The sequence below is a fragment of the Haliotis rufescens genome, unplaced genomic scaffold, assembly GCF_023055435.1.
Source record: "Haliotis rufescens isolate VD_foot unplaced genomic scaffold, xgHalRufe1.0.p SCAF_20, whole genome shotgun sequence".
Taxonomy (NCBI): domain Eukaryota; kingdom Metazoa; phylum Mollusca; class Gastropoda; order Lepetellida; family Haliotidae; genus Haliotis; species Haliotis rufescens.
Window position 1 is genome coordinate 3341344 of NW_025963891.1, and position 24698 is coordinate 3366041.

The 24698-nt window shown below is 40.1% G+C and overlaps 1 protein-coding gene across 1 annotated transcript in view; it reads left to right on the plus strand.

Moving 5' to 3' along the window:
• LOC124142703 (neuronal acetylcholine receptor subunit alpha-10-like) overlaps positions 1-23915 on the plus strand; it is a 77346-nt gene extending 53431 nt beyond the window's left edge. Inside the window, exons 6-8 of the mRNA XM_046511293.2 lie at positions 9536-9622; positions 18970-19085; positions 20215-23915. Coding sequence (XP_046367249.1) covers positions 9536-9622; positions 18970-19085; positions 20215-20661 — 650 coding nt within the window. The 3' untranslated portion in view covers positions 20662-23915. The remainder of the gene's footprint in view (positions 1-9535; positions 9623-18969; positions 19086-20214) is intronic.
• The last annotated feature ends 783 nt before the right edge of the window (positions 23916-24698 follow it).

A 24698-nucleotide genomic window follows, 5' to 3' on the forward strand; every position in this document is an offset into this window, starting at 1 on the left:
AATGTACATGTTTACACTCCTAGAGGCATCTGTTCTTCTTGATTGATGACATCACTCCTACGTGTCATGTTTATATACGTACTACAGTCACTATGTGTTGTGTATTTGTTAACACCATGCTGACCATACCATCCCTACGTGTCTGATAACGAATGTGTTAACGGATTACCCCCCTAGAGGTAGTGGTGATGTTTGTGAGCCGGTGTGGTGTTTCGCTGCTTTTAGCAATACTCCAACACTATCAGCAGGAACGGCTGCACATATTGTATATATCTTGGGAATTGAACCCGGGCCTCCGACGTGTCGAGTGAAGGCTTTTAATTGTTACCAATAGGCTGCCCTTTCGTTCCTAAAATATATTATATAAATGTGTGTATACAGCTGCTGTTCGTGATTTATTTAACTGAACAGCTTGAATTACCATTTTACATGGACACTGACGTGTACACATATGAATGCATACAATTCATCATAAATACTAAACAACATACATTCTATTGAATATCTATTTAGTATAATTGCGAGCTCAATATATGTGTATATTCTGGAGACGTTAATTCGAGCATACAGCTACACAGGATATGCAGAGACTGAAGAATATTTCAATACATCACATGCAGCCCTTTTCGACACCTTATACACCACTTGCAGCCATATAAAATATGATTGTACACGACATACAGATATGTAAGAATCTGGTTATGCGCCAAATGTTGTTATATTATATGATACATTTATATACCGCAGGTATCCAGGAACTAGTATCTGCTCAAATGCGGTTTTTATTTGTTCCCCGACCAGTGGGTCAGTTTGCATTCCAGTTACCATTGTCAGCTCCCTGGGGAATATACAACCCCAGCTGCCAAGGGGCGCTGAAAGGTTTTTACATCCACCTCACATATCGGGTCCTGCTGGGGAAACCGGAGACTTGCCCTTGGTGACACCACACGTTTTGACACGAAGTTCCAACTTCTAAATGGCTATCAAAGGCATAAAGTCAGAGGGGAAAATAGGGAAAACGTCTCAGAAGTTTACCTTTCTGATATCTTTGAAACTTACGAGCAAGGGTATGGTGGTGACAACCGAGACTCGAACCCACAATCATAGGATTCTGTCACGCGAAAACGATTTGCGGCGACTTAGACGACTGGGCCACTCGTGAACCCAGAACAATCCTGCAGAGTGTACTCCATGGCCTATTCACCGTATTCTAAAATCAGCCGTCTATAACATCCTAATGGTCCCGGAGGGTACATAATGTAATAATGTCTGCATATGTTAATGGGCAGGAGTTTTCAAATAACCTGCTCTTGTAAAAGCTCTTCACAGAAAATAGATGCGTGACCGAAAGAATATCCTTTCCCTTACAACATTTCTCAATCCCGGAATATTAAATGAAGGGGTCCCTAGCACCCACTGACGTCAACACCAACTCCCACATCTCCCACATCCACTCAACACCATCTCCCACATCCACTCACTCATCCCACGCGCTGCTGCACAAACCCCCCGGCTCCATCCGTGACACTCCCTTCAACAGACATACGCTGCACCCACTTTGATTCAATTCATCCAAGGTGAATGCCGGAGCAACAGAGTTTAAATGAACCATGGTGGCATATAAATGAAATATAATAATGATGATATACACACGTGCATGTGGTTTACTCCCGTAATATGTATTCATTTATACTTAAACTTTGATTACATAATTAGATTAATAAGATTACCGGTTATCAAACACGCATTTCAAAGAGTCTTAATTGAGTAATAAATGAGCCCCGGGACCTAACATACGTTGTTAATGGCTAATGATGTTGTGGCGTGGTATTGCATGAAATAGTTTGCTTAAATAAGATTTGAAAAGATTGATATGATAATGATGGAAATATTGTCAGGCTTGCTACTTTATGATTCTGTTGCCGTCCAAAGGTTTTATAGAAAATATAAAACGTCAACGCCAGAGAATAACCAGTCTCGATTAACCGCAGAAGCAGATTCCATTGGGCGTAAAAGGTAAAATAACGGTGGAAATCATTTGAATGACACCAAGTGTTTGCGAAAAGGATAAGCATGGCCTGCCCAACGTTAGCACCGGTCGATAAGCATTAATACTTTTTTGGTTGTTCCCTGACGCCGCACAGCCGTACTCCTACCAATGGACGCAGCCTGTAAACAAACCAGACAATCCTGTGATGGAGGTCTAAACCAGTGGCACAAAATTTAATTCAACTCCATTTCAAAATTCAAACTTTACAAAGCTTTATACGAACCATATATTCAAATTAATAAATATTTGTGCACATCATTTTGGAAATGGTGTCTTCGAAATGTATATCTGGGTATTTAAACAAGTTAAAACTGCATATACACTATGCAGTAAACCTTATTTGAAAAAATTCAAATATTGAATTGGAAAGATAGTGATAAAAATACCTTAAAAACACATTACAGAAGTAAATTCTTAACAGGGTATGTGTTAAGACAATGTCAGGAATTCGTAAAGAGTAATGACAGTTAGCATCTTTAGAGTTTCTATTGTTTGACTGTCTCTATGTCGCCAATCTTTCCTCGTTATAATGTATTACTTGTAAGAGGAATTATCTACTTATTGCTGACGGTATTGAGGACATTTCTTTGCACATGATTCACCTGTAGTCCTTATTACGTCATTACGATAACATGTTAAACATATATGTTAAGAAAGAAACCAGAGCAAAAAAAGTATGTTTCAATATTATACAATTGAGCCATAAACAGAAACTGTGACTTGAGACATGAGGTAAAGAAGCAGAACCTATCAACAACATGATCACTCACAATAGCGTCAGAATAGCTGCTTCCGTGCTATCACTATCTTACAGCACACACAAATAAGAAAACAAACTAAGTTTGTTTGGTGGCACGTACTGCATAGTTTTCAAATATTGCGGTGTCAATCTATTTTCCAAACAAACAAATTAACAGTTTTAATGGTTGTTGTTAGATACAATTCTCCCGAAAGCCATTGAGATGGTTACTGTTAGTTTCCTGTGGAGCAAGATGGTGAGTTGAATGTTTGGGCGTCTGGCACGGGATTTGAGAACTATCAGGCAAGTGTGTCACTGAGATACCATATAGTTTAAAATTAGTATATATTTTTTTAACTCTGTTTACGGATTTCGGTTAGGTGGTAAAAATAAAAATGTCATGATAAAGAACATGTTTCTTAAATGTTCTCTTAATTGAATTGTCGGTCGGGTGAAATAAGGAAGAAATGAAACGAACGAAGAAGTGTTTTCGGAGTGACAAGTCCAAGCCTTACTTATGGCCCCCTATTGACTTATTTTCAAAGTTTTTTCATTACTAAATTTAGTTTGCAGACGCGACAGGAAGAAAAGAAAACCCTTCTAATTGTATTCCACATCTGCGGATCTTTGGGCTGGCGTGTACGCAGACCAAGGAATTAAAAAACCGTTTAAGGACATTAAGAACATAATCTAACTAAAGATACCACATATTGTCTTATATCCAAAACTTGGGTTTTGTGGTTTTAGACAAATAATTTAATATAGATTACATTTTCTGAAGGATATTGTTTAGTGAGGTTCAGCTTGTTCTGTTATTTTTTTCGCCTAGTATAAAAATACAAATGTTCCGAAATGGTTATCTGTTTTTCCACATATAGGTTCCCGGTGTCACAGCTGTCTAAGCCCCTGGCCCTTTAGGAAAGCTCGTTTGCTGGTGAACTGAAGCCTAAATCTGACATGCGTGTTGTCCTAGTGTCTTCATCAATGATTTACAGTGTAGGCAGTGCCCAAACGCGGGCGACCTTCACATGGTAATTGCTGGACTCTGCTGTGACGACATTGTTATTGTCTACAAAGAACGATAACTCGCACATCTTTGCGACGAATCATTTCAGCTGAATCCCACTGACCACTTAGAGATGCTACACGAAGTGCGAATGGATGAGAGAAAATGCGAACTAGAGTATGAAGTATTTCTGTCCATGTGTGTACATTATTATCATTGACATATTCAAGAAGTCGAGTTGGACTCCCTCTCCCGACAGGCACTAAGATAGCTGATGCAAGTTAGCAATGCTTGATTAGTCTAGGCACCCCTACAGTTTGCCGCCCGAAATAGAGACGTGTAGAGGGCAAGCATCTATAGCAGCCCATCCAGTCGCGGAGATGGAGGCTGCTTGTTCCTTCTTTCATCTCGTCGTCTGCAGTATTGCAGCAAGCTACTGCTGCCCGGTCATGTTAAACCTATCTGTTGAGTTCGGCTATAAATAAATCATATGTCGTCATCCAACCCCGATTAAAACAAGCACGTTTTAAGCTAGTGATAAGATTGCACAGGCAAACGCTAAATAATGAATTAGTGTGGAAGATATGGCCGGTAAGAGGCTTCTCTGTCTATTTGAGTTGGAGACAGCTAAACGCGATAGCTTGCAGGAGTTATGAGGTACACATCTCCCGACACGGCATAAACACTCACTAATTGTCTCTTATAGAAATACACAGGACCTTAGTCAGCATGGATGTTGGCAGCGGGGTTCTCTCAAACCCACCACCACAATCCGCCTAGTCGCATCGGGACATCGGAAACTATTTTCTATATCCACATCCGAGAGTCAAGCCTCACAGTCGGATCAGGAAACTATTTTCTTCAGCCACATCAGAAATACAATCTTTCCCACAACCACATCTCAAAGTCAAGCCTCACAGTCGAATCAGGAAACTAATTTCTTCAGCCACATCAGAAAGTAAATCTTTTCCACAACCCCATCTGAAAGTCAGGCCCGCAGCCGAATCAGGAAACTATACCTATTTTTTAGTGTATTGCTGGAATATTGCTAAAAGCGGCGTAAAACCGTACTCAATCAATTATGTACTAGTACTATCAATATATTCCCCTCTTTAACCCTCTCTGTCTCCAATATACTAGTACTATCAATATATTCCCCTCTATAAACCTCTCTGTCTCCCATATACTAGTACTATAAATATATTCCCCTCTATAACCCTCTCTGTTTTCTATTTACTTACTCTATCAATATTGTCCCCTCTATAACCTTCTTTTTCTCCCATATACTAGTACTATATTATATATTCCCCTCTATAACACTCTCTGTCTCCCATATTCTAGTACTATCAATATATTCCCCTCTATAACACGCTCTGTTTTCCATTTACTTGTACTATCAATATATTCCCCTCTATAACCCTCCCTGTTCTCAATTAACTTGCACTATCAATATTTTCCCCTCTATAACCTTCTTTGTCTCCCATATACTAGTACTATAATATATATTCCCCTCTATAGCACTCTCTGTCTCCAATATCCTTGTACTATCAATATATTCCCCTTTATAACCCTCTCCGTTTTCCGTTTACTTGTACTATAAGATATTCCCCTCTATAAGACTCTCTGTTTTCCATTTACTTGTACTATAATATATTCCCCTCTATAACACCCTCTGTTTTCCATTTACTTGTACTATCAATATATTCCCCTCTATAACCCTCTCTGTTTTCCATTTACTTATACTATCAATATATTCCCCTGTATAACCCTCTCTGTCTCCCATATACTAGTACTATAATATATTCCCCTTTATAACCCTCTCCGGCTCCAATATACTAGTACTATCAATATATTCCCCTCTATAACCCTCTCTGTCTACCATATACTAGTACTATAATATATTCCCCTCTATAACCCTCTCTGTTTTCCATTTACTTGTACTATCAATATATTCCCCTGTATAACCCTCCCTGTCTCCCATGTACTAGTACTATCAATATATTAACATGGGTAAAATGAACACAGTTTGACAAATATTTTATCACGTTAAATGCTACATATTAAGAATTGGAAATTGTGAAAAAAGAGAATATTACAACTAACGACCACGTTCCATTATCTTTAGACTGCCAAGGGTTGACCCGATAACGCAGTTCGGACATCTCTCATGGTGCTGGTCAGATAGAGTTAGGCGAACAAATATCAGACGTCAGTATCTTTATCATCCACCCTTATCAAATCACCCGTACCACGTATACATTCGTTGCATAATAGCAACTGGTAAACTATTATTCTTACCAAACTTCACTCATAAACTCCTTTATCATCAATGCCTCGGCCAAACTAAATTATTATAATTCTGTCTAGATAGCGCCACTAAATTTCGCAATAACAACCTTATCGTCAGTTTTAATCAGCCAGTGCTATTATCTGTAGTTGCTAGAATAGGTATAAATACGGACGACAGACAGTCACAGATCCGTCTGTGGCTGTCTAATAAACTGACTGTTTATTCATTTAGGTCTTGTATTGTTGTGTGGGTTGGTCATGTACAGTGGTACCCCCAACCCCTGATTCCCCAACTATCGTTTTAATAAATATATTCGCCTCTATAACCCTTTTTGCCTCTCATGTACTAGATCTATCAATATGATCCCTTCTATAACCCTCTGTCTGCCCATTTACTAGTACTATAAATATATTCCCCTCTATAACCCCCCCCCCCCTATCTCTCGTGTACTAGTACTATATATATATCCCTATTATAAACCTCCCTGTCTCTCGTGTACTAGTACTATATATATATATCCCTATTATAACCCTCTCTGTCTCTCGTGTACTAGTACTATATATATATCCCTATTATAACCCTCCCTGTCTCTCGTGTACTAGTACTATATATATATCCCTATTATAACCCTCCCTGTCTCTCGTGTACTAGTACTATATATATATCCCTTTTATAACCCTCCCTGTCTCTCGTGTACTAGTACTATATATATATCCCTTTTATAACCCTCCCTGTCTCTCGTGTACTAGTACTATATATATATCCCTATTATAACCCTCTCTGTCTCTCATGTACTGGTACTATCAATATATTCCCCTCTGTAACCCTCTCTGTCTACCATATACTAGAACTATAATATATTCCCCTCTATAACCCTCCCTGTTTTCCATTTACTTGTACTATCAATATATTCCCCTCTGTAACCCTTTCTGTCACTCATGTACTAGTACTATCAATATATTCCCCTCTATGACCCTCCCTGTCTCTCATGTACTAGTACTATCAATATATTCCCCTCTGTAACCCTCTCTGTCTCTCATGTACTAGTACTATCAATATATTCCCCTCTATGACCCTCCCTGTCTCTCATGTACTAGTACTATCAATATATTCCCCTCTGTAACCCTCTCTGTCTCTCATGTAGTAGTACTATCAATATATTCCCCTCTATGACCCTCTCTGTCTCTCATGTACTAGTACTATCAATATATCCCCCTCTATGACCCTCTCTGTCTCTCATGTACTAGTACTATCAATATATTCCCCTCTGTAACCCTCTCTGTCTCTCATGTAGTAGTACTATCAATATATTCCTCTCTATGACCCTCTCTGTCTCTCATGTACCAGTACTATCAATATATTCCCCTCTTTAACCCTCTCTGTCTCTCATGTAGTAGTACTATCAATATATTCCCCTCTATGACCCTCTCTGCCTCTCATGTACTAGTACTATCAATATACCCCCCCTATAACCCTCTCTGTATCTAATGTAGTAGTATTATCAATATGTTCCCCTCTATAACCCTATGCCTCCCCATTTATTAGTAGTATCAATATATTCCCCACTGTAACCCTCTCAGTCTCAGATTGAATAGACTATGCTTGTAGAGAGGCGACTAACGGCATCGGGTGGTCAGGCTCGCTGACTTGGTTGAGGCATGTCCACGTATTGCAATTGTGTGGATCGATGCTCATGATGTCACTTACTCGATTATTTACAGACCGCCGTCATATAGCTGGAATGAGTGCGGCGTTAAACAATAAACGAACAGTACAATCAATATATTCCTCTCTAACCCTGTAAATTTCCCATATCCTCCCATCAAAATGTTCCTCATTATAACCCTCTCTGTCTCCCATGTACTAGCACTATCACTATATTCCCCTTTATAACCCTTTATAACATTTTAGACCCGTGAAGATCCGGGGTTGAATAACTCTTTAGCAACCCATGCTTGCCGTAAAAGGCGACTATGCTTGTCGTAAGAGGCTACTAACGGGATCGGCTGGTCAGGCACGCTGACTTGGTTGAAGCATGTTATCAATCCCAATTGCGTGGATCGATGCTCATGATATCAATTACTGGATTGTCAGGTCCAGACTCGATTTACCGACCGTCGTCATATAGCTGGAATATTGCTGAGTGCCGCGTAAAACAACAATCCAACCAACCAACCATTATAGCGTCGGCTGCGACGTCACAGAGGGCACAGAGTATGATCACATTTGCGATAAAGACAAGTTTGGTTGAGTGACGAGTCACGTTCTATGCTTAGCCGTGCGGATGGTAGACTTCGTGTTTACAGGCGTCGCGTGGAATATTATGCACGAAACTGCAGGAAGTGGACAGATTTGGTGGTGGTAGTGTGATGATTTGGGCCGTCATCTCCTACACTGATAGAACAAACTTGGTGCAAGTTCTTGGGAGTTTAACGGCACAACGTTACACGGATGTGATTCTCCGGCCACACGTCCTTCCCATTATGCAACAAGCGAACGTCATTGTCCAGATTTAAACCTAATCGAACATTTATGAGATGCTCTGGATCTCACGACTGCGAGCACGTCAGCAGCAACCACAGAACCTCCGACAGTTGGCACAAGCACTGAAGGTGGGTGAACATTGCTCAGGCCACAATTCGGGATCTGATTGCTTCCATGGGACGACGATGCCAGTTAATTTTGGACAATAATGGTGGCCATACAAGACATTAAAAAAGATGATCTCTACCTTGAAAATCTACTGTTCCATATATGCCATATGGAACCTGTGCCAATGACAAATATGTGTGCCAAATGTGAACAATCGATTACCATCTGTTGATTATTTATATGCGATATACAATATTCAGCTAAAATGGCCTTTGTGTTTCTTTTTTTGCAGAGTATATAACCAAAAGGAACTTCGATACGTCTCATATTCTGACATGAATATTGTCTACTAGCCTCCTTCCTCTTCACTCATATTCATATTTCATTCCCCACTTGTAAAGTGATTGTGTGACAATGTTCTCTATGGCAAAATAACTGCTGCAGCTCTGTTCGGATCATAGAACTGTCGTCACTTAAAGCAGTTTCGTGAATGCTTTCTGTATCTGCACTACTGCTCTGTATCTCCTAAGGAAACAGTAATCCATGTTGACTGTAATGTACACTATCGGTTTGTAAAGTGAGTTTTTGAATGTCTACCAACATCTTGTAACGCGGCCGCTTGTGGGAACCCTCTTTATCTCTACCATTGTCTTGTGACTGTGTGTCCTGCAGAACATTAATCTACGAGTGGAAGTAATTGACTGGTGCAAGGGGTCTTTATTCTGACTTGCATAATGCTATTACTGCAGAACAGCACAGGGCCATGCGTCGTCTCGGGGTGTCAGTGTACAATTAGCCGGACATTGCTTCATCGACTAGGTCAAAATTATTCTGATACAAATCCATTTTTCTCGACAGGAATCAATATCTTTGTGGCATTTTTCCTGCTGCTCCTTCTGATGGAATCCAGCTTGCCCCCTGCCGCCGCCTCCGTGCCCCTCCTAGGTGAGTCAACAGTTTCATCTTTCCCATATGTCGTCATCAACGCATGTGTGTTAAGTTAAACAACACACCTGTACTGCTTGTATGAGTCAACAGTTTCATATTAAAGAAATGTTATTTCGGCATATGTGTGTTATGTTACACAACACACTTGCCCTGCGTGTGTGAGTCAACAGTTTCATATTCAAGTAATGTCATTTCGGCATATGTGTGTTATGTTACACAACACACCTGTACCGCGTGTGTGAGTCAACACGTTTCATATTAAAGAAATGTCATTTCGGCATATGTAGGTATATTACACAACACATCTGTACCGCGTGTGTGAGTCAACAGTTTCATATTAAAGAAATGTCATTGCTGCATATGTGGGTATATTACACAACACATCTGTACCGCGTGTGTGAGTCAACAGTTTCATATTAAAGAAATGTCATTGCTGCATATGTGGGTATATTACACAACACACCTGCCCCGCGTGTGTGAGTCAACAGTTTCATATTAAAGAAATGTCATTACTGCATATGTGGGTATATTACACAACACACCTGTACCGCGTGTGTGAGTCAACAGTTTCATATTAAAGAAATGTCATTTCGGCATATGTGTGTTATGTTACACAACACACCTTCCCCGCGCGTGTGAGTCAACAGTTTCATATTAAAGTAATGTCAATACGACATATGTAGGTATATTACACAACACACCTGCCCTGCGTGTGTGAGTCAACAGTTTCATATTAAAGTAATGTCATTACTGCATATGTGGGTATATTACACAACACACTTGCCCTGTGTGTGTGAGTCAACAGTTTCATATCAAAGAAATGTCATTACTGCATATGTGGGTATATTACACAACACACTTGCCCTGCGTGTGTGAGTCAACAGTTTCATATTAAAGAAATGTCATTACTGCATATGTGGGTATATTACACAACACACCTGTACCGCGTGTGTGAGTCAACAGTTTCACATTTCCCAAAATTTGTGGATAGTTAAACATGACACCTGTCCCTTGTTTGGAGGGTTACACAGTGTCATATTTCCCTAAATGTTATTATTTCAATATGATTTCATAGACTGTCCGTGTTGTATCGTCATCTGCATATGGCTTTATCGTTGCACAACACACTTGCTCCTGTATGGTGAGTCGCTGTGTACACAATATGCCACTGCTATTGAATTTTTACTCAATTGTTTATGAAGGAAGCCTCTGAGGATAGGCTTCCATTATCCTTGAATTTGATCATTTTGTATTGCCAATTCAGTTCAATTCAGAACTGTCATTGAACATTGGTGAATTATTGATAACGTCTCCAAGCACCACGGGCCTTCGGCACCTGATTAAACAATAAAAAAAAGAAACAACTTTTGTAAGTAGGGAATGTGCTCATCATTAGTCTAAGTGCATTGACGTTATGAACAAATGCACAGTTGACATTACCGACATATCTGTCATAATTAATCCTCATAAAGCCAACTGTTTATTTATAATTTAAAACATTTAGAAGATGGCTCTCCAATTCATGTATATGGGATCAATGAACGGACATAAATAGATAGTTTGACTTACCTTTCTAGTTAACCATATCCCATGAATTTGCGACGTTTGCGGACATATCGCGAGGTATTTGGGTTTTATTATTTGATTTATTGACGATTCCAATATGAATACTGTGTAACGGACTTGACGACATACACTCTCTCGTGTATAGTGATGTTTTAGTGGTTCACTGTTGGTCAAGGAGACATTTTCATCGCTTGCACTTCTCGCTGAGAAGCCCCAAATGCACAATCATGGACGGACCAACTGCGGCCTGTGAAGGCGATGATCTTCTACCCGAGGTGACAGCGTTCTTCCGCATCCAACTGAAAACCATCTGCCTGTGTTGGAGGGTTTAACAACGTAACAGCTGAAACTAACGATCGGCTTCTTTTCGATTTTGTAAAGTTATTATCATTTTGTTATCCGCGCCACACATCAGCCATGAGAAGGACACGTTGTTATTGGCAGTTAGAACCTTTCTCTGGAGCTGTTTATGCCTTTCCTTGGAAACAAGATTGAAGTAAAGTAATGAAGAGATAAGCTTGGACCGAACATTACAGAGGAGTAAGTCGGTGGTTTTACTTAAGTAAACAAAACGTCTCTAAAGCGAGGCCTGTATCTGGTAATATGTTAACAAATATCTTTGAAAGGTTGAAATCATAACGAAATATATTACCACATGTCACCAATGTGAAGTTCAATGTCACATCAAGGTCATTTACGTATAAATTGTATCATATCTGTAATTTCTTGAGAATTCATTCATGTCCCATCGTCTAGTTCGATTTTGTAATTTTATGCGTTTAATCAATTTACCGTGCGAGTAAAAAGAATTGGAGTCAACAAAAAGACATAGGTACGGATAACTCATGCATTGTAGGCATGTTCAACCATACAAATAGCCATGGTTCGGTCTTCATCTTGCCATTTATCTGATTTCTTGCAAAGGAAATATCAGAATTTTCCTCAATCGGTTTTGGTAAAATATTTCTCTTCTGTCATGTGTTTTACTTCTGTCGTGTGACAGATGCCACCGTTGGGGCAGGATGCGCTCACCTTGTTTCGCGAACACGTAGTAATATCGCTATGTGAAAGTGATTCAGAAACATATATTCATGATGTTGATGGGAACGTACAATGAACTTGTTGGTGGTGATATCTTAGGATCAGAGAGATGTTTTCTGTCAACTTAATTTAAGGCATTGTGGGTTTGAAATATTTACAAACTAGAGAAGGTTCCCAAGAGAAAGTTTCGCGTGTGTGTCCACTTCTTGAGAACATTTTGAAAAAGGTCCATGACAATTTTTGCGCAAACTGAAGAACATATTTGTAATAACTGTTATTATTGCTTGAGACGAGGATGAGGGGATGCTAACCCGTCATCAATATATGCCGTGTGAGATCAGGAATGGCGAAGTAATAAATTAATTACTATTCAGTTATTAGACCATCATGGATACTGATTCAGATCTTGAATCTCAACGCCTTGGTATGTATTGTTATTTCATAAATGGCTGATGCCAAATGGCTGACATTTTTTTTCGAAACCTTACAGCTTTGAAGATGTGTTATGACTCATTCCACTAAAATGTTTCATTTTGATATTTTCATATTGGTTTAACGAAAGAGCATTTTTATCTAAGTCTTCGTCGAAGCAGTGTAATTAAAAATAGGAAAAAAGAGATTAACATGACAACGTAAAACAGGATTGACAAATGGATTTCGACTTTTTTATTATTTCAAGGCGACGTTTCTGTACTGGTGATGGAGCCTTTTTCAAGCAAGTGATCTACAACTGGTTAGGAAATGGTTACATAGCTAAGATTAACAAAAACATCACACATGATGACAGGGGCTGAAGCCTAGTACAGCACATTATGTCTGTTTGACAAGTAACATTCTACAACATCCTCCCATTCTCTTAAATATCGCAGAGTCCTTGACAGTGTCTTATGCAAGGTAATGAATGTGCATATGCCTCATAGTCAGCTGCAAAGGATGGTTCATATTCACACACACGCTGCATTCTGTATTCGCTGTGTGATATATTCGTCCTTCCCACCTACATATTTGGACTAAAATGTCCGAAATCGTTTGGGAGCCACAGGCTTTAAGTTCACAATAGACTAAAAAGTTCACAAAAGTCACTAAGGCAATAAGTATTAGTTTAGATGATAATTTCTAGATTATGTAAATAATAAGAACAAGTAGAAGAAGAAGAGTACAATACATGAGATAATTATTGCATATGTTATGGTATCTCAATACAGTATTTATTATACATTATACAGGCAGATTTCTTTTCAGATATATAGCAATATTTTTAATTGGCTTAACATTTTTTGTTGCTACTAGTTGATGAAATGTTGCTCGTGATGGATACTGGTAACATTAGCTAGGGATGTAGAGCTTTCTGTTTTCCAATTATATTATGATAACATTTTTTGCACTTAAGTAAATCCGTATTGACTTTGCCATTGTAACGAAAGTGTTGGATACCCACCTTATGGCTCAAACATCGGAATTTAAATAATATGCGGATAAGATCTTTGTTTGGACATAACTCCATAATGTATTTCTCTGGTTCGAGTACAGACTTATATGTAGAATAATGGTTAGGAAATGACGGAGAAATAATTTTAGCATGCCAATTTTGAATCTCTATGTCTTTACATCTAAAATTTGATATGCTGCCACACTCCTGTGCGATCCAAACATACGTTAATTCGGTTTCTAATAGCAGCAAACGAACATGCGTTACCCAGTTGTGGCTGCCTTTTCATCCTGTGATTTCAACGTGTCATAACATGCTTTTTGTTTTGGTATCGACAACTAATCCATATACAACAGCCTGCACCAATACTTCATAAAACGACTAAAATAATTAACACATAAGTAGGTTCTACCTACTTCGCCCAGTACAGCATTGGTTGATACCTTTTTATTAACATATAAATATCGTTTAAAGTAAACACACTGATTTTTTTTCAATATTTGCAAGAGAAGTATAACCCCAAATTTCCGAACCATATAAAAAATGGAAGCAGTTTTACTGTCAAATATTGTAGATGCTACCTTTAGAGAAATGTTTGGATAATCCTTTAATAAGGTCATAATAGGAAACAATGCCTTTCTGGATTGTAGTGCAAATGTTGCACACGCTTTGACCAAATCAATCTGGATGTGAAGACAACACCTAGATATTTATAGTGGGACGGATGCTACTTTCTACTGTTTACCATCATAAGTCCATTTTTCTGTATTTATCAAGTATCCGCCATTTCTGAAAACAACAATACATGACTTCTCCAGGTTAACGTCTCGGCCCCATTTATTATGAGAACAAGTTGTCCCTATAAATGACTGGAGTCATTGTACTGTCCACATATCTAGACTTGCCTATTGGGAAGATAGAATTACTACACATCCATGGAAGTTTCTTTCAGTACTGCCTTGGCGCAAGGCTAGGCTCAGAACTATAAGCAGTTACAAAGCAACATGCTACGCAATCTTGCCGAGTGATTCCTGTTTTGTAAACAATATCTAGAGTGCCCTGGGGCTAGATAATTGACTGTATCCTTCAGCGAGGATATGTACTGACAATGCTGATAAAAGTGCGAGAGTGTTTAGACGATGGACGGGGTTTAAGGTTGTAAACATTGACCTCTTTGGAAGAGGAAGTGCACATATCATAATGTCGCGGGAATTTAATTTAATGGTTTCAAAACCTGCGTTTGTCGACGCTGTGTGCAATGGTGTGCAGTTTTTCAATTGTTAATGTCATGATGTGCTATCTGTCCGCGTGTTGGTGAGCTGATTGTCAACGTCGCGTTGTTCTGTGTCAACGTCATGGTGTGTTGTCTGTTGAAGCCATGGTGTGCTGTCTGTCAACGTCATGATGTGGTGCGTCAACATAATGTATTCGACTAGGCTATGCCATGATGTGTTCACGTGTGGCATGGCTCTACGGGCAAACCATGCTTCTTGCCCTATACTAAAATAATGTCACTCAGGCGTGTCGGCCAAATATGGCATATCACAGCGATTCAAGACAACTGAAGCATGATTCTCGATAGCATGCGTGGAAGGTTTAATTATCTTTGAAACTATTGCACAATACAATTAATGTAATGAGACGATTTTGTCTTGGTGTCGTTTTTTAGGCCTGCCAGGTGCAGGTCTCATGCAATCCCACCCGTGTGACGGCACTTGTCCCACAGTCGAGAAATTACACTTTTGATTTGCCGAACATTCGGGCAACTTGAAATATTTACCACCACTTATCGTATCCAAAAGTCACAATTCTGTCTCTTCATTGAGATACTGTCTAGGAGGCATTTTTAAGCGTGAGCTTATATATGCATTAATGATTGTGACTTCCCTATTGGCGCACACATGTTGGCTTCTGTGTTCACGTGCATCACGTGCTGGTCATGCATGATGTGAAAATTCATTCAGATTAGATGCTGCGTTCAGATGCAACGCCACGATAATGTAAGTGTACACCTCAACGATGGATACATTCAAAGTATTGGTTCCCTTATTTTCTGTCGGAAGTATATATTGAATTTTCTATGATCCTATATATCTTATGCTACTGCACTAACAACACTGAAAAACGTGCACATGATCCCATCAATAGTTTCCGGGAAAGTGCTGGGATTCAGGTCTGATTTTAACAAGGCAGTTGCGGAATCAATATTGGAAAATGTCATATAGGGCAATATTCAGGCATTTAGTCCTGTATCACTGAGTTTTCTTTGTGTCGAAGTTAATCGTTTTTATTACGATTATATAACCGGTATTTCAATATCTGAATCTGTTACGGTGTAAAAATAAAACAAATATTCAGGTGAGCTACAGAAACCAGATAATATTTTCAGATAATCAGAACATAATTGCGGCTGAATTGCAAGGTATAATAAGAGTTCATTACAGGTTCAATAGCAAATCTAAGCTTGAGTGAAACATCATTAGCTGCATGTCACTGCGGACATTACAACGTGGTTATCAATATTAGCTGTTCAAACCGTTCAAATCATACCCTGCTCAGCGGCGTTGGATATATCTGAAATCTAATTACAAGGTGTGATTAAAAACATTTATAAGTAATTTGATTTGTACGTGTATTCAGATCATCATTATATATATATATATATATATATATATATATATATATATATATATATATATATATATATATATATATATATGCAATACTCCAGGTATGCATTGAACTGGAACCTGTTTATGATTTGGGGTTTTGAATGTTCATGTTTCTCAGGCAAAAAGTAAAACTTCAGACGAGGGTAGGGATACTTTCTGGAGCATAACGCATAACTCATTTATTTGCGAAGCATAGTGCCAAACTGGTGCCTTTTACGGTTCATATAGTTAGTTATGTTCAATTGCGTGTTTCTAAGGCAATAACAAGTTGACCTAAGGTTCAAATGAGGGATATATATATATATATATATATATATATATATATATATATATATATATATATATATTGTTGTTGCCCTGCCTGGCGCTATAAATTAAGGTACATAAACACAAGTACAAGTACATTATCCTACATCCATTCAGGAATTGTTGAATTATTATCAACTCAAGGACATACATCGATCGTATAACATGGTGTTAATGCACGGACACGTACATCTTAAAACATGCACTTAGTATACAGACACACATCCATCTTAAAACATGGACTTAAAGGTCATGCATACACCCATCGTATAACATGGACTAAATGGATACCATACATCTATCTTATAACACAAATCTCATCTTATAGCATGATCTTCATACACAGACACACATCCATCATACAACATGGTCTTATTACACAGACACACATCCATCCTAAGTGTTACATAATCCTAATGCACATGCCTTCAGATGCACGCACATCTGATAACATGTTCTCATGACGAATGACGAAAGATATGTACAAACTTTAAAATCGTGTTATGAAATTTTCATAACATGATTTGTTTTCACAACATGGTCTGGGCACATGCACTCCCATCCATCCTGTCACGTGCTCGTTGTGTACACCCTACAGATACACAGACGCGTGATAACATGGTCATTAAATACGCAGACATCTTTTTTAATCTGAGAATTCTGAACTTACAGGTTTCTTCAACTCACTGTTTGTTGTTTCTGTCTTTTTGTTACACTGTCTTTGTTTCTGAAGTGTGGACCGCCGTTGTCTAATGGTAGAGCGTCCGCCCGGAGAGCGGAAGGTCCGGGGTTCGATCCCCAGCCGCGTCATACCAAAAGACGTTAAAAGATGGTACTTGTTGTTACCCTGTCTGGCGCTCGGCATTAAGGGGCTAAAACAAGGACTGGTCGGCTCGGAGTCAGTATACTGTGTCTGAGTGGGGTATTCATGTAAAACTGCGGCATGGTATCTCAGTGTGCTAGCACTATAAATCGGCATCAGTCCGGACTAGTACAAGCAGCCTCTCAAACACACATACACGTGCACGCACGTCGCAATATAAGTGCAATAATCTTGGACGCGACGTTAAACCCCATTTCACCTCACCTCACCTTCTGAAGTGTGGGATACTAACAAGAGTAATATTCTAGTCGGGTTCTACATCAAGACAGGGATAACCTGTATGAAACGTTAAACCAAAGAAACAAGGCCGATGATTTCTTTTCTGTGGTAAAGGATTATGTCATCCATGAACCTTTTTGCTGTAAGTTATATTCTTCCTAACATCTCTGGAACTATAAATAACAGATTGGACTCTTCGACATTAATTTGAACATAGAAGGGGTGTTTTGTTTTCACACCTGTCGAATATTTACGTCTTAGAAAGGTGAGCTTCACTGCCTTGCTTCTATATTTCTTCAGGTCAAATTCAGTGTAATAGGATAATGTGTCATTGTTTGTCGTTGCGCGCTATGTGTGGACACCGATTACCCCCCAAGAGGAATATTAGGTTGTCCTCTATGACACAACGTGGAACATTATCGCGGTGTCGGCAGTATTACAATCATCCCTTTAGTAATAAAGAGGAGCAATGTCACATACGTCTTTCATTGAAAATATCGTTCCATTGGCATATATATTGCTGAAGAAGGCTAAACGATTCGCGTTGGAAATTTATGGAAAACGAACCCACTAGTTCTGCTGGATTTGGCACCTGCCACCATGTCTCTGAAGTAGATCTCAGACCCGCCATAAGTATGTACTTAGTCCAGACCACAGACACCATTTCCGTAGCTCGTCCTTTCCAGATTGACGCTGCTTTGAAGCTCACCTGAGCAACAGATCAACTAATTCAAAAGACCACAGAGCCATCACCCGTACCAGATTGACGCTGCTTTGTAGCTCACCTGATCAACAGATCAACTAATTCCAAAGACCACAAAGCCATCGGCCTTACCGGATTGACGCTGCTTTGTAGCTCACCTGATCACCAAATCAACTAATTCCATTGACAACACAGCCATCCTAGTTAAACGGACTACACCTTCATGTAGCTCACCTCATCATTGGAACGGGCATAAGTAACTCACGTACACAACATGCGATGTGTCTGAACCTCGCTATGCCTGAAATACACGGGTATATACCCTGATATATCTGTGTGGGTTGTCTGTTTACCACAAGATCTGTTCTGACCACACGTTAGTCCATCTTGAATTTATCGGTACTACATACCTTCCCTTCGTTTCCAAGCTAGGCTGAAAGCTCCCGCCATTACTTGATGGAAAATGTGAACATGTGTTTAATTGGCCTTATACGTATAATAACTGTTAATTTTATTTGTACACAGGTACTTACTACTGTCTAAACATGATCCTCATCACTCTATCATCGTTCCTTAACGCCTTCGTGGTCAACATGGCGTTCTACGGTCCTCGCAGGCAGGTGCCTGACATTCTTAGAACGGTAAGTAATCGGTGTATATTCCTGGGTGTAAGTAATCGATTTACATTAATTCCTGGGTACAGTTTATTCTTGGTCATTTCTGTATATTCATAGATATTTCTGTTTATTTTGGGTTATTTGTGTATATTCATGGATATGTCTGTATATTCCTGTGTATTTTTGTATATCTCTGTTTATTCTTGGTTATTTCTGTATATCCATAGATATTTCTGTTTATTCCTGTTTGTTTTTGTATATTCCTGAGTAATTTCCTGGATATTTCTGTATATTCCTAGGTATTTCATACATTTAATGTGCTGCATGCATATCTATAGAATGTCTTTTGTAATTGCTGATAAATATGTCCTCTAGCTTTAAACCAGATAAATATGTCCTCTTGTATGTAATCAGATAGATATGTAGTTTGGTATGCAACCAGATTAATGTGTCCACTAGTATACAGAAAGATAGTTGTACACAAGTATACAACCACATACTCTAAGATTAGTCTCCGGGAATGCAACTAAATAGAGTGGTCCGCCTTTTGGCCTCAAGTCAGTATCTAGTCGATAATTCTTCGGATCTCTGTCACAAAGACAACCAGATAAGTTACACGATATTCATGTATCCTATAAATTGTACATAGATAGCATTTCTATTCATATAAACAGTCGCCGTAGATAGAACTAGCATTATTAGTGCCAGTCAAACTCGATTCACGTGAAAATGTATACAATCATTGTAATTTTCAATCAGTTAACTTTGATTACTACCAGAAATCCTTGCATGGTTTGTTTTTTCTATGAAATGTGCGGGTGGCTCGTTCCACCTTGTAGGGCAGGACATGCTTACCCTTCTAGCGAACACCTGGTGTCATCACCTATATGCAGTAATCCATTTATATACTTCTCACCGCTATTGTACCTTTTATGCCCAACGGAATCTGTTTCAGCAGATATTCGAGACTGATTTTTCTCAGACGTTGACGTTTTATATTGGGGAAGTTAGTGTGTGTTATTTAGACATTACTCTGTCCAAGTACTTATTGATTTCACAATTAAAATCATTTATCCTACTGTAATGCGATTATGTGAAGTTCAAAATTGACCCTACAACATATCTAATTCCGCTGCTATCTTTCTCTTTGCAGGTTATCTTTAGTTTCTTCGGGAGAATTCTATGCATGGACAATTTAGTGCAGCCGTATTTGGACGCGGCCAAAGCCCGGCGCTTCCAGTCGGCGGACACTCATCCGTTTGTGGGTGTGAACGGTGACAGCACAAACTGGGGCTCGAAGGAGCCTAGCGTCCCTACTGACTTACTCTTACATTCACGACAGTGCTCGAATGACGACGAGTCAGTGCAACAACTGTCCCTAATAGACTATCACCTGTCTGAAGTGATGGAGTTCCTGCGCAGCTACCGGGATCGGCTCGCTGACAAAGACCGCAAGGACAAAATAGGCAAGGAATGGAAGGCAGTGGGGCTGGTCTTCGACAGAATATTTTTCATAATCTACTTAACTACAATAGTTGTATCCATGTGCGTCCTTCTCCCCATCATCACGCTCAGCCATGTCAACAGGGTGGACAAATAATACCCACTGACACACCAAAGTCTAACTCTCACAACCTGAAACTCACACAAACGCCGTCACACTGTCACACAAGCACGGACACACATTCAATCGAAAACACACACACCTGAAAAAGATACACATGCATGCACGCACGCACGAGCGCACATACACAAAAAAAACAAAAAAAACAATCTCATGATGACGCTTCATTGGGTTGCTATTCACACTGAAGCCTTTATTTGGTAACAAAAGATTGTGATTGTCACATGGATTACTTCCAATAGTTCGAAGGTTTAAGATTTACATAAACATATAGTGTGCCCGATGAAATAGCAACACGGATACAACGTTTTGTGTTTCGATGGAGCAGTACAATACGTGTATTGAACCAGAAAGACGGCAAGGTTATTGCCGGAAAGAAACTCGTTATTCGCTGAGAGACTTGTCCCCAAAATACAGTCACGTTGATTCTATACAATTTTTAAATGTTTGAAGGAACAGCGGTGTGCTGAAGATACTCGCTGTCGGACAGCGCGTGTTGTTTGCGCATCATATATGATCACAGCCCATCGTCATCAGCATCCTCATCATAACCATCTACGCTGTCAGGTCTGCATGAACGTCATCGACCGCCTCACTGCTGAGTAACGTTTCTGATCTAGAGCTGCACATTGCAACATCACGTGAACTTTGACCTGTTCCACGTTGTTTACTGTTGAAATTGTGTTGTGAGTACTCGCCCGTTTGTCTTGCTGTACCTAGACGTCTAGTGGTTGCGCTAGACTAGCGCTGTATGGGGAATAGGAAGGAGACCTGAATTTACCGTTCATCCCACAGGTATGCATGACTATCATGGCTGTCATGTCAGCGACTGTTATCATGGTGACGAAACATTTAAATCACTACCCGTTCCTTAGGACTAGTAAAACTCATTTTAAATGAGAATTATTTAACTATACAAACTGATAATGTATGCCTCAGATAATCTACCCTTCTCAATGCACATCGAATGATTACTGTTTATCTTTCAATCAGTGTCCCTTGACCAGTGTCCCTTGTATAGCAATGTCCAAGATTGTGGGCAGTCATTCCGCCGTCTCTTATCACTAGACGTGCGCTCTGCGCAGTAGGCCAGTTCGTAGCTGTAGATACATGTACTCGCTGATGTATCTGTTTGATGTAGGGATAAGATTTACTGTAGAAATACAGTATTCAATTTATTTTTGTACTTCGCTGCTGGCACACTCACAAGCTGTTTTGCTATAGAGAATGTCTGGCCAACGTTAGCTGTGATACCTTTAGGGAAACATGGAACTATCACATATTGACTTTAAACATAACACTGACTGATTGCTCCCTGTCTCTCCCAAACAGAGACGTGGCACATTGACTATCGCTATTACATGTTCTTTAACTTCATTGTTCTTGTTCAAAAGTATATGTAAAATATATGTTTTGACGGATTAGATAGCTTCCGCTGCAAAATGTTCAGAAATACACATCCAACTAATCCGAATAAGGTGTAAGGGAAGTAGTGCGTCAACTGTGCCCATTCTCTCTACCCCCCCCCCCCCCCCGTCGGTTATGCAGTGCTACCCATTGTAACAGTTGTATCTTCTTGCGTTGACGTGCAATCAAGCCACCATCACGTCTTAACATAATGGACAGTATTCAGAACACTGTGGGCTTGGCTTGTCCGTCTACTGGGTAGTACGCTGTCTAGGCGAGACTTGCGCCATGTCCTACTGGGTTGGACCGCTGTCTAAGCGTGACATGCTCCATGTCCTACTGAGTTGGACCACTGTCTAGGCGTGACTTGCTCCATGCCCTATTGGGTTGGACCGCTGTCTAGGCGTGACTTGCTCTATATCCTACTGTTTGGACCGCTGTCTAGGCGTGACTTGCTCCATGTCCTACTGGGTTGGCCCGCTGTCTAGGCGTGACTTGCTCCAGGTCCTACTGGGTTGGACCGCTGTCTAGGCGTGACTTGCTCCATGTCCTACTGGGTTGGCCCGCTGTCTAGGCGTGACTTGCTCCATGTCCTACTGGGTTGGCCCGCTGTCTAGGCGTGACTTGCTCCAGGTCCTACTGGGTTGGCCCGCTGTCTAGGCGTGACTTGCTCCATGTCCTACTGGGTTGGCCCGCTGTCTAGGCGTGACTTGCTCCATGTCCTACTGGGTTGGCCCGCTGTCTAGGCGTGACTTGCTCCATGTCCTACTGGGTTGGCCCGCTGTCTAGGCGTGACTTGCTCCATGTCCTACTGGGTTGGCCCGCTGTCTAGGCGTGACTTGCTCCATGCCCTACTGGGTTGGACAGCTGTCTAGGCGTGACTTGTTCCATCTCCGTCTACTGGTCAGTATCGCTGTCTAGGCATGACTTGCTCCGTATCCTACTGGTGAGTACCGCTGTCTGGGCGTGACTTGCTACACATCCATCTACTGGGTAGTACTGCTGCTATATCCTGATCTGCTTTATATAATCTACTCACGACGTCAGTTGATGCCAGTTAATCTGTTCACTACAATGGTTGACATGTACGTAGGATGTGCTCCAGCTTTATACAGAGTGTGGAAAATGTACAGTTCCGTATTCCATAGCAATATATATGTCAGCTGAAGTGGTCCCACTGTTGCGGCTTGAGTAGCTTCACTATAGACTAACTGTTGTCCTTTCATACTATTATATCTAGCTGCCAATCACTATGACCTAAGGAACAGCCAAACGTAGACAATACTAGCTTACACACTTCCCAAACGATAACAAAACACTTTGTTCAGATACAGCTAAAGATACGAGGTGGATGGAGTTAAGGTGGGAGATTCACGCATCCCTCATCCAAGGGCAAGTGATGCGTGCTTCCACTTCACGTCAAGCCTGACGCATACCTGGTTGTCGGTAGAGTGTGTGGGGTTGGTGGGGTGGGTGGGAAAAAATGGTTAATGATGATTAATGATGGATAATGATGGGTACTGATGGGACTTGGAAGGGGATGTTTGACCTCAACGATATCTATCCTATGTTAACAGTTGTATTAGTTATAGTATTTCGACGCTGTATTGGTGCGTCAGAGACCACTAACTCGCAGCGCGTCCCTGCAAAGACTACGTGACATGTTCCTGTAAATCAAACAGAACACTGCACTGGCCGCGGACGCCATCAATGTGGCCACTGTAACACACAGGGAGGTCACGGACATACATCGGGTTAAACATAAGATATCACTGTGAATGCATCACAATGTTTTGTATATAAATGCTCGTTTTATACATCTGTGTTGAGTTTTGTTGTGAATTGTCACCAGATGGTAATACAACGTGGTTGTCGAGGCTTGAAGTCGACAGACATCTGAGACAGCATACCTAATGATCTATGTATGTGCATATACACATACATAAGACCACACTTCAAACCAAGACCTCCTTCCAGAAAGGGATCTTAGCGCTACGACGTTTGTAACATGTTTACTTCAGCATGGACCTAAGGCAGAAGCGAGGCCGGACATCTATGCACGTAAGTTTATTTACAAACCCCAGTCGAGGAATCGTGCAGTTCAGAACAGTGGCACCTCTTTGTACGTATGATATGTAAGACTTAGTAGATATCGTAACACATACAGCCAGATACATTATTTAATGTAGGCATATACCTTAATATTTGTAACTACCGTACAGCATGACATGTAATAGTCTGTTTTACAGACCCTGATACACATATATATCAAATACAGCCCATGCAAGTCTATAATGTTTGGCAAGTCTAGATCACTGCAGTATCTGAAAATGAAGAGAGTCACTGGGCTCCTTTTTATTATATTTTTATTAAGATAACTGAACAACTGTTTTTTTTATGTACGATATGTTCATTTCAGAGACTAGATTTTAGTCTAGACCTGTAAGTACAGGCCGTAATGTATGGGAGACACCTTAACATGTGAAAGTAGACGCCGTATGCTTTGAGGGTAGACTGCTTATCTTACGTGGTCGACCCTGTGATATGTGTAGGTACTATTTACGGAACATGTTGATTGATAGTGTCACACACCGTATCGTAAACAG